This window comes from Protomyctophum parallelum (assembly GCF_964188405.1).
Source record: "Protomyctophum parallelum genome assembly, chromosome: 16".
NCBI classification, from domain to species: domain Eukaryota; kingdom Metazoa; phylum Chordata; class Actinopteri; order Myctophiformes; family Myctophidae; genus Protomyctophum; species Protomyctophum parallelum.
In genome coordinates, this window is record NC_139711.1 from 48,599,764 (window position 1) to 48,616,556 (window position 16,793).

Below are 16,793 nucleotides of genomic sequence, written 5' to 3' on the forward strand. Positions count from 1 at the left end.
GTCCCAAACCTTCCTACCTACATGACTGCCTGCCTAAATATGTCCCAAACCTTCCTACCTACATGACTGCCTGTCTAAATATGTCCCAAACCTTCCTACCTACATGACTGCCTGCCTAAATATGTCCCAAACCTTCCTACCTACATGACTGCCTGCCTAAATATGTCCCAAACCTTCATACCTACATGACTGCCTGTCTAAATATGTCCCAAACCTTCCTACCTACATGACTGTCTGTCTAAAAATGTCCCAAACCTTCCTACCTACATGACTGCCTGTCTAAATATGTCCCAAACCTTCCTACCTACATGACTGCCTGCCTAAATACAGTAGGCCTATGTCCCAAACCTTGGGGGTCTGTAGAGCCTAATGTGTGTCAAACTGGCGGGGTCCATGAAATGGATATGTTTCTGAATCACTGCTAGAGCCGTAAAAATCCTCCCTTATCGGCATGTCACTGGCATGACGTTTTCAAATGTCTGTATAGCTGTCCCAGTTAAGGGTATATGCTGTGATATTTTATTTAGCTTATTTTTCTGAAAATGCATTATGGTAAATTGTATTTTTGTTTTGTATATTTGGGTATTTGTATGGTGAATGCATGGTGAGATAGTGCCATCCACTGTGCTCTGTATTCGGGGTCTGTTTGTCTGGTTCATGGGCAGGTTGGATTAGGCTCACCTAAGCAGCTAATCACCAGTGTTGTTTTCGTCGACTAAAACTAAGACGAAAAATGTTCGTCGACTACCTTTTTCCACTGACAAAAGCTAATGGAAACTAAATGAAAACTAAGCTACGATGACTAAAACTAAGACTAAATATATACTGACAATTTCGTTGACAAATAAAAACTAGACTAAAATGTTAGGAAGGGACTAGTAGACAAGAGATCCAGTATAAGTCATTTTACACTTGGTTGCATGCTGAAAATAGCTGATCTACAAGCTCACAACGCGTTGCGAGCTTGTAGATCGGCTATTTTCAGCAAGTGTAAAAACTCATTACGACGACATCAAGGCCCACCAAAACACATTTTAGTCGACTAAATCACCTGTAGATTTAGTCGACCAAAATCGTATGACGTTTAGTCGACTAAAACTAGACTAAACACTAGGACATTCCAGGTGACTAAAATATGACAAAAACGAAATGAAGTTTCAGTCCAAAGACTATATGACTACTACCGGTAAACTAAAATCTAAATTTTCTGCCAAAAACAACACAGCTAATCACCTCATTTCAATCAGCTGTTGGGTTTAGGGCATGTTTGGTCACGTTTGGGCAGGACAAACAGAGCCGAGGTGGAGAGAGGAGCTCTCTCATGGCAGAGAGTCTCCACAGAAGATAAGAAAGACAATAATATAAAAAATAACTTAAAGGACAACTTTAGTTTTTTTCAACCATGGTTCATGTTTTAGGTTGTTATTAGAGAAACTAAAAGATGAGTGTTCATTTTTTTTTCATTTGCTGCTTTCTTTCGTTTTAGGGATTTTAGCTCTTTTTGACAGGGGGGGCGGGGGCATTCAAACATGGGGCTAAATGCATCTTTATTTACAAAATATTATGGAGATTTATTTTTTTATTCTTTACTATAGTCCTAACAAACCCCAATAAATTACATCTGGCCACAAAAGATCACAGGATCTACTGAATGTGAAGGTAGCCTACTGTGGGGAAGCCACACTGTATCATAGGCTCAATATGCCAGTTTGTCACATTCAGTAGATCCCTTGATCTTTTGTGGTCAAATATAATTTCTTGGGGTCTTTCTTAGGACTTTAGTATATAAAAAAAATGTATCGCTATAACATTTTGTAAAGAAATACATATTTAGCCCAATGTTCGAATGCCCCCGCCCCCCTGTTAAACCAGCTAAAATCCCTAAAACGAAAGAAAGAAGCAATTTTTTTTTTTTTTTAATGTAACACTCCACTTTTACTTTCTCTAATAACAACCTAAAACATGAACCTTGGTTGAAAAAAACTAAAGTTGTCCTTTAACTGAACTCCTAAAAGTCTGTGCAGAATCAAGGCAGTATATGTTCCCCATTGTTTTGTGTGGTGTCTGTAAAAGTTATATTGCCGTTGTATCGTGTATTATTTGTTTGTGTTTGTGTGTTTGTTCATGGTCATTTAAAAAGACAGCATGACTGACTGACTGACTGACAAGGGCATTCATAGTTTCATGTAATAATTCATTGTGGTTAAAAAATATGTGATTATATGTGTTATGTTGTTATGAATATGTGATTTCTTTGCAGTTTTTCACGTTGTCACTTAAATAAAAAGCCCTCGTGATATCAGTTGGATGTCGTCTTATTTCTGCACCAGATGAAGACGCTTTAGGAGCAGTTACAGGGTCCTTATGGGGGGTCCTTATGGGGGGTCCTTATGGGGGTCACTGGCATGATGTTTTCAAATGGTGGGTCCTTATGGGGGGTCCTTATGGGGGGTCCTTATGGGGGGTCCTCATGGGGGTCACTGGCATGATGTTTTCAAATGGGGGGTCCTTATGGGGGGTCCTTATGGGGGGTCCTTATGGGGGGTCCTCATGGGGGTCACTGGCATGATGTTTTCAAATGGGGGGTCCTTATGGGGGGTCCTTATGGGGGTCACTGGCATGATGTTTTCAAATGGTGGGTCCTTATGGGGGGTCCTTATGGGGGGTCCTTATGGGGGGTCCTCATGGGGGTCACTGGCATGATGTTTTCAAATGGGGGGTCCTTATGGGGGGTCCTTATGGGGGGTCCTTATGGGGGTCACTGGCATGATGTTTTCAAATGGTGGGTCCTTATGGGGGGTCCTTATGGGGGGTCCTTATGGGGGGTCCTTATGGGGGTCACTGGCATGATGTTTTCAAATGGTGGGTCCTTATGGGGGGTCCTTATGGGGGGTCCTTATGGGGGTCACTGGCATGATGTTTTCAAATGGGGGGTCCTTATGGGGGGTCCTTATGGGGGGTCCTTATGGGGGGTCCTCATGGGGGTCACTGGCATGATGTTTTCAAATGGGGGGTCCTTATGGGGGGTCCTTATGGGGGGGTCCTTATGGGGGGTCCTTATGGGGGTCACTGGCATGATGTTTTCAAATGGGTGGTCCTTATGGGGGGTCCTTATGGGGGGGTCCTTATGGGGGGTCCTTATGGGGGTCACTGGCATGGTGTTTTCAAATGGGGGGTCCTTATGGGGGGTCCTTATGGGGGGTCCTCATGGGGGTCACTGGCATGATGTTTTCAAATGGGGGGTCCTTATGGGGGGGTCCTTATGGGGGGTCCTTATGGGGGTCACTGGCATGATGTTTTCAAATGGGGGGTCCTTATGGGGGGTCCTTATGGGGGTCACTGGCATGATGTTTTCAAATGGTGGGTCCTTATGGGGGGTCCTTATGGGGGGTCCTTATGGGGGGTCCTCATGGGGGTCACTGGCATGATGTTTTCAAATGGGGGGTCCTTATGGGGGGTCCTTATGGGGGTCACTGGCATGGTGTTTTCAAATGGGTGGTCCTTATGGGGGGTCCTTATGGGGGGGTCCTTATGGGGGGTCCTTATGGGGGTCACTGGCATGGTGTTTTCAAATGGGTGGTCCTTATGGGGGGTCCTTATGGGGGGGTCCTTATGGGGGGTCCTTATGGGGGTCACTGGCATGGTGTTTTCAAATGGGTGGTCCTTATGGGGGGTCCTTATGGGGGGGTCCTTATGGGGGGTCCTTATGGGGGTCACTGGCATGATGTTTTCAAATGGGGGGTCCTTATGGGGGGTCCTTATGGGGGGTCCTTATGGGGGGTCCTTATGGGGGTCACTGGCATGATGTTTTCAAATGGTGGGTCCTTATGGGGGGTCCTTATGGGGGGTCCTTATGGGGGGTCCTCATGGGGGTCACTGGCATGATGTTTTCAAATGGGGGGTCCTTATGGGGGGTCCTTATGGGGGTCACTGGCATGATGTTTTCAAATGGTGGGTCCTTATGGGGGGTCCTTATGGGGGGTCCTTATGGGGGGTCCTCATGGGGGTCACTGGCATGATGTTTTCAAATGGGGGGTCCTTATGGGGGGTCCTTATGGGGGGTCCTTATGGGGGTCACTGGCATGATGTTTTCAAATGGTGGGTCCTTATGGGGGGTCCTTATGGGGGGTCCTTATGGGGGGTCCTTATGGGGGTCACTGGCATGATGTTTTCAAATGGTGGGTCCTTATGGGGGGTCCTTATGGGGGGTCCTTATGGGGGTCACTGGCATGATGTTTTCAAATGGGGGGTCCTTATGGGGGGTCCTTATGGGGGGTCCTTATGGGGGGTCCTCATGGGGGTCACTGGCATGATGTTTTCAAATGGGGGGTCCTTATGGGGGGTCCTTATGGGGGTCACTGGCATGATGTTTTCAAATGGGTGGTCCTTATGGGGGGTCCTTATGGGGGGGTCCTTATGGGGGGTCCTTATGGGGGTCACTGGCATGGTGTTTTCAAATGGGGGGTCCTTATGGGGGGGTCCTTATGGGGGGTCCTCATGGGGGTCACTGGCATGATGTTTTCAAATGGGGGGTCCTTATGGGGGGGTCCTTATGGGGGGTCCTTATGGGGGTCACTGGCATGATGTTTTCAAATGGGGGGTCCTTATGGGGGGTCCTTATGGGGGTCACTGGCATGATGTTTTCAAATGGTGGGTCCTTATGGGGGGTCCTTATGGGGGGTCCTTATGGGGGGTCCTCATGGGGGTCACTGGCATGATGTTTTCAAATGGGGGGTCCTTATGGGGGGTCCTTATGGGGGTCACTGGCATGGTGTTTTCAAATGGGTGGTCCTTATGGGGGGTCCTTATGGGGGGGTCCTTATGGGGGGTCCTTATGGGGGTCACTGGCATGGTGTTTTCAAATGGGTGGTCCTTATGGGGGGTCCTTATGGGGGGGTCCTTATGGGGGGTCCTTATGGGGGTCACTGGCATGGTGTTTTCAAATGGGTGGTCCTTATGGGGGGTCCTTATGGGGGGGTCCTTATGGGGGGTCCTTATGGGGGTCACTGGCATGATGTTTTCAAATGGGGGGTCCTTATGGGGGGGTCCTTATGGGGGGTCCTCATGGGGGTCACTGGCATGATGTTTTCAAATGGGGGGTCCTTATGGGGGGTCCTTATGGGGGTCACTGGCATGATGTTTTCAAATGGGGGGTCCTTATGGGGGGTCCTTATGGGGGTCACTGGCATGATGTTTTCAAATGGGGGGTCCTTATGGGGGTCACTGGCATGGTGTTTTCAAATGGGTGGTCCTTATGGGGGGTCCTTATGGGGGGGTCCTTATGGGGGTCACTGGCATGGTGTTTTCAAATGGGTGGTCCTTATGGGGGGTCCTTATGGGGGGGTCCTTATGGGGGGTCCTTATGGGGGTCACTGGCATGATGTTTTCAAATGGGTGGTCCTTATGGGGGGTCCTTATGGGGGGGTCCTTATGGGGGGGTCCTTATGGGGGGTCCTTATGGGGGGTCCTTATGGGGGTCACTGGCATGATGTTTTCAAATGGGGGGTCCTTATGGGGGGGTCCTTATGGGGGGTCCTTATGGGGGTCACTGGCATGATGTTTTCAAATGGGGGGTCCTTAATGGGGGTTATTATTGATTCTGAATTGAATTTTAATTCACACATTAATCATGTCACCAAGATTGCCTTTTTTCACCTTAGAAATATTGCACGAATCAGAGCCTATTTGTCCTTGGACGATGCAAAAACGCTAATCCACGCCTTTGTTTTTTCTCGGCTTGATTACTGCAATGCACTCTTTTCAGGACTGCCTAAGAAAACAACTGACAGATTACAACTTGTCCAAAATGCAGCAGCCAGAGTTTTAACTAGAACTAAGATGAGAGAACATATTACTCCAGTTTTGGCATCACTGCACTGGCTTCCGGTTGTTTTTAGGATTGATTTTAAAATTATTTTACTTGTCTATAAAGCTCTCAATGGTCTCGCACCTTCCTACATACATGACTGCCTGCCTAAATATGTCCCAAACCGCCCCCTAAGGTCTTCCACTGCTGGCCTGCTCGCTTTGCCTAAAAAAATGGTAACTAAAAAATACGGGGAAGCAGCTTTTTGCTTCTACGGGCCGTCGGCATGGAACAAGCTCCCACTGTACCTTCGTCAGGCAGCCTCTGTAGACATTTTTAAAGCTCAGCTCAAGACCCACTTCTACAACATTGCCTTTAATTGATCTAGTATTTTTTATTTTTCATGTCCTCACTGTACTGCATTACTGCTTGTTTTTTAATGTCGTTGCCTTGCTTTTCTTTTATTCTCCATTGTTCTGTAAAGCACTTTGAGCTGCATTTCATGTCATGAAAGGTGCTATACAAATAAAGTTTTATTATTATTATTATTATTATGGGGGGTCACAGGCATGATGTTTTCAAATGGGGGGTCCGTGGCCTAATAAATGTTGATTTGGGGGTCCTTGACATGAAAAGAGTTTGTTTATACCACGTAAAGTCGATCAGATGCATATTTTATAATATCAGTTTGCTTTGTTACAGGCCTAAACATCCACACACACACACACACAGGACCAGTTTTGACGTGTGTTTTGTCATATCATAATTTTGTAAATATTCAAATGTTACGGGACAAGATGGTAATCAGTATCGGCCGGTCGTGAGAAGAGAACAATATGGGTGATGATTGGGATCGGGCCGAAAAAAACAAAACCTGATCGGAGAAACACAACAATCACATCAAATCAATACTGTGTTCACATGTACAGCTTGACTGGTTGTTACCAGAGTGATTATGTTTACTTGTGCATTGGAGATTGTGTAATGGGTTGTAATTTAGCTGTAAATATTATTAGAATGTATAATTCTTTGTATTTGATTGGGTGGTTTTTAACCCATTCTGACCTGAGATCAGATTCATACGAGGTTTCCACTGGACACACACTGGTCTGATTAAACTATAGTGTCGCTGCATGTATTTTGTTTTTGAAAAGTCTCCTGTGAACAAGTGGTGAAAACTAACACTCTGTAAACGATGCATCTACAATATTTGTACAACTGTGCAACGAGCAATGTAACCGTTATGTCCATATCAAATAAAAATAAACATAATTAGAAAAGGTGAATAAATAAATGTGCAAACAGAGCTGTGTTACATATTATAGTGTCACATGTTTGGAGAGAAAACTATCTTATACTAAAGAACTGCATGCATTAATCTGTCAGAAATAGTTCTACATCCATCAGGACAGATTAATTTGGCATACCGTATATTTGCAGGACTTTGAAACTAATGCCAGAGAGCAATATCTCTCCCATAATGCCCTGGTCATCCTCATCCATCTCATCTATACATTGGATTACTGTAACTCCCTCCATGTCGGTATTGACAAGTACTTTACTCAAGTAAAGTACAAATACCTCAACATTGTACTTAAGTATACAGTACTGGCCAGGTGCTCCCTGCAATGTACTGATTGGCACTTACAATTTAGGCATTTAGCAGACGCTCTTAATCCAGAGCGACTTACATTAAGCAAGAACAAAAGCATGGGAATACATCTCATAAAAGCATTTATCATGAAACATGCGTAAGCTAAGAAAGTAACAGTGGAATATCTATATAATGAAACTATACATACACTATACATATAAACTATACATATTTACTACTATGCTATACATATGTACTATGGCGTGCTATGACTATATACAATACAATTATAGTGCTGTCTACATAACATGCTATAAGTCTGTGTCAAATGCTATCTAAGTCTACATAAATGCTATCTAAGGGGGTGGGGTAAGTGCTATGGGCCATGATGGAGTCTGAAAAGGTGGGTTTTCAGGCTACGGCGGAAGATTGGGAGTGATGCTGCAGTTCTGACTGCAATGGGAAGTGCATTCCACAGTTTTGGAGCCAGAAGGGAGAAGAGTTTGGGACGTGTGGAGCGTTGTCCCGGCGTTTTTAGTGAGGGTACTTCCAGTTTCCCTGCGTTGGCTGATCTGAGTGCGCGGGAGGGTTTGTAGGGTTCAATCATACTTGTGAGATATGGGGGAGCCATACCTTTGGTTGCTTTGAATGCCAGCATCAGAGTTTTGTATTCTGTGCGGGCAGCGACCGGGAGCCAGTGGAGGGAGCGGAGCAGGGGGGAGACATGTGAGAAAAGTACTTATAGTTTCTTTCCACCACTGATTACAACCCACAAAACAATAGGGCTTTGAGGTCAGCAAAAGACCAGCGAAAGGTCAAAGGTTCCTTTGACCTTATCTATACCTTATCTATTCTCCTTATCTCTGTAGCCCTGCTCCCCCCCCCCCCCCTTCCCCCCCATGCCCTTCGGCCTGGTGGAGACAATAAATATCTAAATAGTAAATACTAGAATCGAGCTTAAACTTAAAACCTGTCTGGGGTGTTCACCTAGCTCTGGTCCATAGCTCTAATGCTCTGATCCATAGCTCTAATGCTCTGGTCCATAGCTCTAATGCTCTGGTCCATAGCTCTAATGCTCTGGTCCATAGCTCTAATGCTCTGGTCCATAGCTCTAATGCTCTGGTCCATAGCTCTAATGCTCTGGTCCATAGCTCTAATGCGTTGCATTTAGAGCTATGTTACTCTCAACTTCCGCCGCTCGCATGAATGCAGACCAGCCTCTCCTCTTTAGCGTAAATAAAAAGAACGTTTTTGCTACTGACCAAAACAAAGGCGGGTTGTGTCAAAGAAAACAACTGACAGATTACAACTTGTCCAAAATGCAGCAGCCAGAGTTTTAACTAACTAAGATGAGAGAACATATTACTCCAGTTTTGGCTTCACTGCACTGGCTTCCGGTTGTTTTTAGGATTGATAATTGAATTATTTTACTTGTGTATAAAGCTCTCAATGGTCTCGCACCTTCCTACCTACATGACTGCCTGCCTAAATATGTCCCAAACCGCCCCCTAAGGTCTTCCACTGCTGGCCTGCTCGCTTTGCCCCCAAAAATGGCAACAAAAAAATACGGGGAAGCAGCTTTTTGCTTCTACGGGCCGTCGGCATGGAACAAGCTCCCTCTGTACCTTCGTCAGGCAGCCTCTGTAGACATTTTTAAAGCACAGCTCAAGACCCACTTCTACAACATTGCTTTTAATTGATCTTTTAGTTGTTTTTCTTAGTTTTTGTTATTCATGTCCTCACTGTATTGCATTACTGTCGTTGCCTTGTTTTTCTTTTATTCTCCATTGTTCTGTAAAGCACTTTGAGCTGCATTTCATGTCATGAAAGGAGCTATACAAATAAAGTTTTATTATTATTATTATTATTATTAAGAAAGCCTACTTTCCTTAGTGGACGCCCACCACACGTATAAACGGTACTTTTTGGCCAGAAAGGGATTTGTTTTCACCGGAGGAAAATATTCTCTATGAGGCAGTTCTCTGGGCAATATCAGTAGAGGGCGCAGCGGAGTAACAAAGTATTTTTTTTCCCGGTGGAAACAAAATCCCCTTTTGGCCAAAAAGTACAGTTTATACGTGCGGTGGTGGTGGAGGGGGGGGGGGGCTCAGAGTGCGTCCACTAAGGAAAGTATAGTCTATCTAATGACACAACCCGCCTTTGTTTTGGTGAGTAGCAAAAACATTCTTTTTATTTAGGCTAAAGAGGAGAGGCTGGTCTGCATTCATTCATGCGAGCGGCGGAAGTTGAGAGTAACATAGCTCTAAATGCAACGCATTAGAGCTATGGAACAGAGCATTAGAGCTATGGACCAGAGCATTAGAGCTATGGACCAGTAGCATTAGAGCTATGGACCCAGAGCATTAGAGCTATGGACCAGAGCATTAGAGCTATGGACCAGAGCATTAGAGCTATGGACCAGAGCATTAGAGCTATGGACCAGAGCATTAGAGCTATGGACCAGTAGCATTAGAGCTATGGACCAGAGCATTAGAGCTATGGACCAGAGCATTAGAGCTATGGACCAGAGCATTAGAGCTATGGACCAGAGCATTAGAGCTATGGACCAGAGCATTAGAGCTATGGACCAGAGCATTAGAGCTATGGATCAGAGCATTAGAGCTATGGACCGCTCCTATGCCACCAAAATGTGGAACGCCCTACCAACAGTCATTAAGACATGTGAATCCCTTGACTCCTTCAAAACCGCTCTCAAAGGGCACCTACGGACGGCTGCAATTAGAAACTGGCCTCTGTAAAATCTGAATCCCCCCCACCCCCCCACCCCATTTCCCTCACTGTATATTGTATATTTTCCCAGTGCTTGTATATTTTCCCTTTTTTGCTTCCCATATGATGAATTCCTGTTCTGTTCTTTAGCTACATAGAAATGTCTATTTGTATGTCTCTAAATGGTTGTATGTCTTTAAATGTTTTGATGAATTGAACAATGTGGACCCTGTTGTAAACAAGTGTAATGCTTAATTGGGTCGTCCACTCACAGTTGACAGTCTTTGTATTGAGTTTGTGCTTAAAATGTACTGTAAATTCTACAAACTGTTAATAAATATTTCAATCAATCAAAAAAAGACCAGAGCATTAGAGCTATGGAACAGAGCATTAGAGCTATGGAACAGAGCATTAGAGCTATGGAACAGAGCATTAGAGCTATGGAACAGAGCATTAGAGCTATGGACCAGATCATTAGAGCTATGGACCAGAGCATTAGAGCTATGGACCAGAGCATTAGAGCTATATGGAACAGAGCATTAGAGCTATGGATCAGAGCATTAGAGCTATGGAACAGAGCATTAGAGCTATGGAACAGAGCATTAGAGCTATGGACCAGAGCATTAGAGCTATGGATCAGAGCATTAGAGCTATGGACCAGAGCATTAGAGCTATGGAACAGAGCATTAGAGCTATGGAACAGAGCATTAGAGCTATGGAACAGAGCATTAGAGCTATGGAACAGAGCATTAGAGCTATGGAACAGAGCATTAGAGCTATGGACCAGAGCATTAGAGCTATGGACCAGAGCTAGAGGTCACCATGCAAAGCCCCAGAACGAGTTGACATTGATGCCCCCCCTCCCCTCCCCTACCCCCTTTTTTATCTCCCGATATGATGTTTTTCTGCATGGGGGGGAGTGTCTATTTGTACGTCTCTAAATGTAGTGATGAATTGAACATGGTGGACCCTGTTGTAAACCAGTGTAACGCTGTGTCAGTGAGTCGTCCTCAGTAACAGTCTCTGTGTTGAGTTGTGCTTTTATTGTGAAAGGAACGCATTCTGAAAACTGTTAATAAATACTTCAATCAAATGACGTTGTGATTCATTTCAGCATTCCTCTTCTCCTCTCCTCTCCTCTCCTCTCCTCTCCTCTCCTCTCCTCTCCTCTCCTCTCCTCTCCTCTCCTCTCCTCTCCCCTCCCCTCCCCTCCCCTCCCCTCCTCTCCCTCCCCTCCCCTCCCCTCCCCTCTCCTCCCCTCTCCTCTCCTCTCCTCTCCTCTCCTCTCCTCTCCTCTCCTCTCCTCTCCTCTCCTCTCCTCTCCTCTCCTCTCCTCTCCTCTCCTCTCCTCTCCTCTCCCCTCCCCTCCCCTCCCCTCCCCTCCTCTCCCCTCCTCTCCTCTCCTCTCCTCTCCCCTCCCCAGAAACATGGCTCCTCCTCCGGGCTTCCACAGACCCTCCTCTGGGGTATAAAGGCAGCAGACTCTGTGCTCTGGGTCTCCAACACTCCGCTCTGTTCGGTTGTACAGCAGACCGCAGACAGAAGACAGTGTAACAGACAGTGTAACAGTATAACAGACAGTGTAACAGACCGTAGCAGACCGTAGCAGACATGCAGCGGCTGTCCGTCGTCGCCCTGGCCGTCGCCGCGGCGGTGCTTCTCGTCACGGTGACCCTCAGCTCCGCCAAGTCTCCATACCAGGCCGTCCTTCAGCACAGCAGGATCCGGGGCCGGCAGCACGGGTGAGTCTACCGCGCGCACGACGCACACACACACACACACACACACACACACACACACACACACACACACACACACACACACACACACACACACACACACACACACACACACACACACACACACACACACACACACACACACACACACACACACACACACACACACGCACACACCGACACGCACACACAAAGAGACACACAGGCGCAGTTTAAGAGACAAAAGGCAGCGTCGATGATCCGCGCGTAAAAGAAAAAAAAGTTTAGCCACAACATCTGCAAGAAAAACAACAACATAACTATCTGCAACAGAACAGTTACTGTTACTCTGCACGCGCACACACACGCACACACACACACACACACACACACACACACACACACACACACACACACACACACACACACACACACACACACACACACACACACACACACACACACACACACACACACAGACAAAAGACGTACGCTCCGTGCGTAAAAGTTTAACCATGTATAAGCCAAACGTTTCTTAATACAAGTTGTAAGTTCCAAACAGCACAATGAGAGGCTCTGGTCCATAGCTCTAATGCACAGAGGCTCTGGTCCATAGCTCTAATGCACAGAGGCTCTGGTCCATAGCTCTAATGCACAGAGGCTCTGCTCCATAGCTCTAATGCACAGAGGCTCTGTTCCATAGCTCTAATGCACAGAGGCTCTGTCTGGTCCATAGCTCTAATGCACAGAGGCTCTGTCTGGTCCATAGCTCTAATGCACAGAGGCTCTGGTCCATAGCTCTAATGCACAGAGGCTCTGTCTGGTCCATAGCTCTAATGCACAGAGGCTCTGGTCCATAGCTCTAATGCACAGATTAGAGGCTCTGTCTGGTCCATAGCTCTAATGCACAGAGGCTCTGCTCCATAGCTCTAATGCACAGAGGCTCTGTCTGGTCCATAGCTCTAATGCACAGAGGCTCTGTCTGGTCCATAGCTCTAATGCACAGAGGCTCTGTCTGGTCCATAGCTCTAATGCACAGAGGCTCTGGTCCATAGCTCTAATGCACAGAGGCTCTGTCTGGTCCATAGCTCTAATGCACAGAGGCTCTGTCTGGTCCATAGCTCTAATGCACAGAGGCTCTGGTCCATAGCTCTAATGCACAGAGGATCTGTTCCATAGCTCTAATGCACAGAGGCTCTGTCTGGTCCATAGCTCTAATGCACAGAGGCTCTGGTCCATAGCTCTAATGCACAGAGGCTCTGTCTGGTCCATAGCTCTAATGCACAGAGGCTCTGGTCCATAGCTCTAATGCACAGAGGCTCTGCTCCATAGCTCTAATGCACAGAGGCTCTGGTCCATAGCTCTAATGCACAGAGGCTCTGCTCCATAGCTCTAATGCACAGAGGCTCTGGTCCATAGCTCTAATGCACAGAGGCTCTGGTCCATAGCTCTAATGCACAGAGGCTCTGTCTGGTCCATAGCTCTAATGCACAGAGGCTCTGTTCCATAGCTCTAATGCACAGAGGCTCTGTCTGGTCCATAGCTCTAATGCACAGAGGCTCTGTCTGGTCCATAGCTCTAATGCACAGAGGCTCTGTCTGGTCCATAGCTCTAATGCACAGAGGCTCTGTCTGGTCCATAGCTCTAATGCACAGAGGCTCTGGTCCATAGCTCTAATGCACAGATTAGAGGCTCTGTTCCATAGCTCTAATGCACAGAGGCTCTGTCTGGTCCATAGCTCTAATGCACAGAGGCTCTGTCTGGTCCATAGCTCTAATGCACAGAGGCTCTGTCTGGTCCATAGCTCTAATGCACAGAGGCTCTGGTCCATAGCTCTAATGCACAGATTAGAGGCTCTGTTCCATAGCTCTAATGCACAGAGCCTCTGTCTGGTCCATAGCTCTAATGCACAGAGGCTCTGTCTGGTCCATAGCTCTAATGCACAGAGGCTCTGTCTGGTCCATAGCTCTAATGCACAGAGGCTCTGTTCCATAGCTCTAATGCACAGAGGCTCTGGTCCATAGCTCTAATGCACAGAGGCTCTGTCTGGTCCATAGCTCTAATGCACAGAGGCTCTGTTCCATAGCTCTAATGCACAGAGGCTCTGTCTGGTCCATAGCTCTAATGCACAGAGGCTCTGTCTGGTCCATAGCTCTAATGCACAGAGGCTCTGCTCCATAGCTCTTCCCCTTTTTACCTCCTTTATGATGAATTCCTGTTCTGTTCTTTAGCTATATAGAAGTGTCTATTTGTACGTCTCTAAATGTTTGTATGTCTCTAAATGTCATGATGAATTGAACAATGTGGACCCTGTTGTAAACAAGTGTAATGCTTAATTGGGTCGTCCACTCACAGTTAACAGTCTCTGTATTGAGTTGTGCTTGAAATGTACTGTAATTCTGCAAACTGTTAATCAATCAATCTAATGCATAGAGGCAATGGACCATAATGCAATGTGCAATGGACCATATATCTAGCATTAGAGCTATGGACCAGAGCTACAGCATTAGAGCTATGGAGCAGAGCTACAGCATTAGAGCTATGGACCAGAGCTACAGCATTAGAGCTATGGTCCATATATCTAGCATTAGAGCTATGGAGCAGAGCTACAGCATTAGAGCTATGGTCCATATCTCTAGCATTAGAGCTATGGAGCAGAGCTACAGCATTAGAGCTATGGAGCAGAGCTACAGCATTAGAGCTATGGTCCATATCTCTAGCATTAGAGCTATGGACCAGAGCTACAGCATTAGAGCTATGGACCAGAGCTACAGCATTAGAGCTATGGACCAGAGCTACAGCATTAGAGCTATGGAGCAGAGCTACAGCATTAGAGCTATGGTCCATATCTCTAGCATTAGAGCTATGGTCCATATCTCTAGCATTAGAGCTATGGACCAGAGCTACAGCATTAGAGCTATGGTCCATATCTCTAGCATTAGAGCTATGGTCCATATCTCTAGCATTAGAGCTATGGACCAGAGCTACAGCATTAGAGCTATGGACCAGAGCTACAGCATTAGAGCTATGGAGCAGAGCTACAGCATTAGAGCTATGGTCCATATCTCTAGCATTAGAGCTATGGTTCAGAGAGGCTCCACTCTCTGGTTCAACATGTTTGTATTTGCGTCAGAAAACAAAGTATTAAAGCGCCAGGCTCAGCAGAATGCCCCCCCGTTGCACAACTATCATAATATATTTATTGTCAAGAATTTATAACAAAAACAAAACATAATGAAAGTTTTGCAATAGCAGGCCTGCAACACTGTGTGTGTGTGTGTGTGTGTGTGTGTGTGTGTGTGTGTGTGTGTGTGTGTGTGTGTGTGTGTGTGTGTGTGTGTGTGTGTGTGTGTGTGTGAGTGAAGTATTTATTAACAGTTTCCTAATGCTGTAGCTCTGGTCCATAGCTCTAATGCTGTAGCTCTGCTCCATAGCTCTAATGCTGTAGCTCTGATTCCATAGCTCTAATGCTGTAGCTCTGATTCCATAGCTCTAATGCTGTAGCTCTGTTCCATAGCTCTAATGCTGTAGCTCTGTTCCATAGCTCTAATGCTGTAGCTCTGTCCATAGCTCTAATGCTGTAGCTCTGGTCCATAGCTCTAATGCTGTAGCTCTGGTCCATAGCTCTAATGCTGTAGCTCTCGTCCATAGCTCTAATGCTGTAGCTCTGGTCCATAGCTCTAATGCTGTAGCTCTGGTCCATAGCTCTAATGCTGTAGCTCTGGTCCATAGCTCTAATGCTGTAGCTCTGGTCCATAGCTCTAATGCTGTAGCTCTGCTCCATAGCTCTAATGCTAGAGCTCTGCTCCATAGCTCTAATGCTAGAGCTCTGTTCCATAGCTCTAATGCTGTAGCTCTGCTCCATAGCTCTAATGCTGTAGTTCTGGTCCATAGCTCTAATGCTAGATATATGGTCCATTGCACATTGCATTATGGTCCATTGCCTCTATGCATTAGATTGATTGATTAACAGTTTGCAGAATTACAGTACATTTCAAGCACAAACTCAATACAAAGACTGTTAACTGTGAGTGGACGACCCAATTAAGCATTACACAGGGTCCACATTGTTCAATTCATCAAAACATTTAGAGACGTACAAATAGACACCATAGAGGTATGAATGGACTCAGATTATAATGTATGTATATTCTGTCTGCTGTATTTATATAATATTATAATGTAATAATGTGTATATTCTTATATAATATTATAATGTAATAATGTGTATATTCTGTCTGCTGTATTTATATATTTATAATGTAATAATGTGTATATTCTGTCTGCTGTATTTATATATTTATAATGTAATAATGTGTATGTTCTTTCAGGCCCAACGTCTGTGCGATGCAGAAGATCCAGGGAACCGATAAGAAGTATTTCACCAACTGTAAGCAGTGGTACCACCGCAAGATCTGCAGCAAACCCACGTGAGTACCCTGATCCCATTCTGACCTGAGATCAGATTCATACGAGGTTTCCACTGGACACACACTGGTCTGATTATAACCCATTCTGACCTGAGATCAGATTCTAAAAATGTCAGTCGTTCTTTCGATTTTTCCAAAAATAGCAGACCTACAAGCTCGTAGCGCGCCACTCGGTGGCGCACTATGAGCTTGTATATCTGCTATTTTTCAATAGCTAAAGCATAACATGATGCCAACACCAAAATGGGTTCCCGTTCAGAATGGGATATATATATATATATATATGTGACTAAATTTGACTGAGAGACTGCCATTGGATCTTTTTTAATTTAATTTTTTTCATGTCATATGAAAGCAGGGAATCATAGCTTCAAATTGACATTTTGGTTGTTCAGTTTGACCCACCAGTTTTGGAGATATGGCTTATAGAGTAATGTCTGACAGAGAAACAGCGAAAGGTTCACTTTCTCTAACATTACACCTAGCTACATGTTTAAGCATTTATTTCATATTTA

At 45.5% G+C, this 16,793-nt stretch overlaps 1 protein-coding gene across 4 annotated transcripts in view; it reads left to right on the forward strand.

The window, feature by feature from the left end:
• The first annotated feature begins 11,650 nt into the window (after nucleotides 1-11,650).
• tgfbi (transforming growth factor, beta-induced) overlaps nucleotides 11,651-16,793 on the forward strand; it is an 80,251-nt gene continuing 75,108 nt past the window's right edge. For all 4 annotated transcript variants that reach the window (XR_014570443.1, XM_083785277.1, XM_083785279.1 and 1 more), the window contains exons 1-2: nucleotides 11,651-11,872; nucleotides 16,180-16,278. Coding sequence is in view for 3 of the 4 variants with exons in the window: in XM_083785277.1 (XP_083641403.1) it covers nucleotides 11,742-11,872; nucleotides 16,180-16,278 (230 nt within the window). In the remaining variant the exon portion in view is untranslated. The remainder of the gene's footprint in view (nucleotides 11,873-16,179; nucleotides 16,279-16,793) is intronic.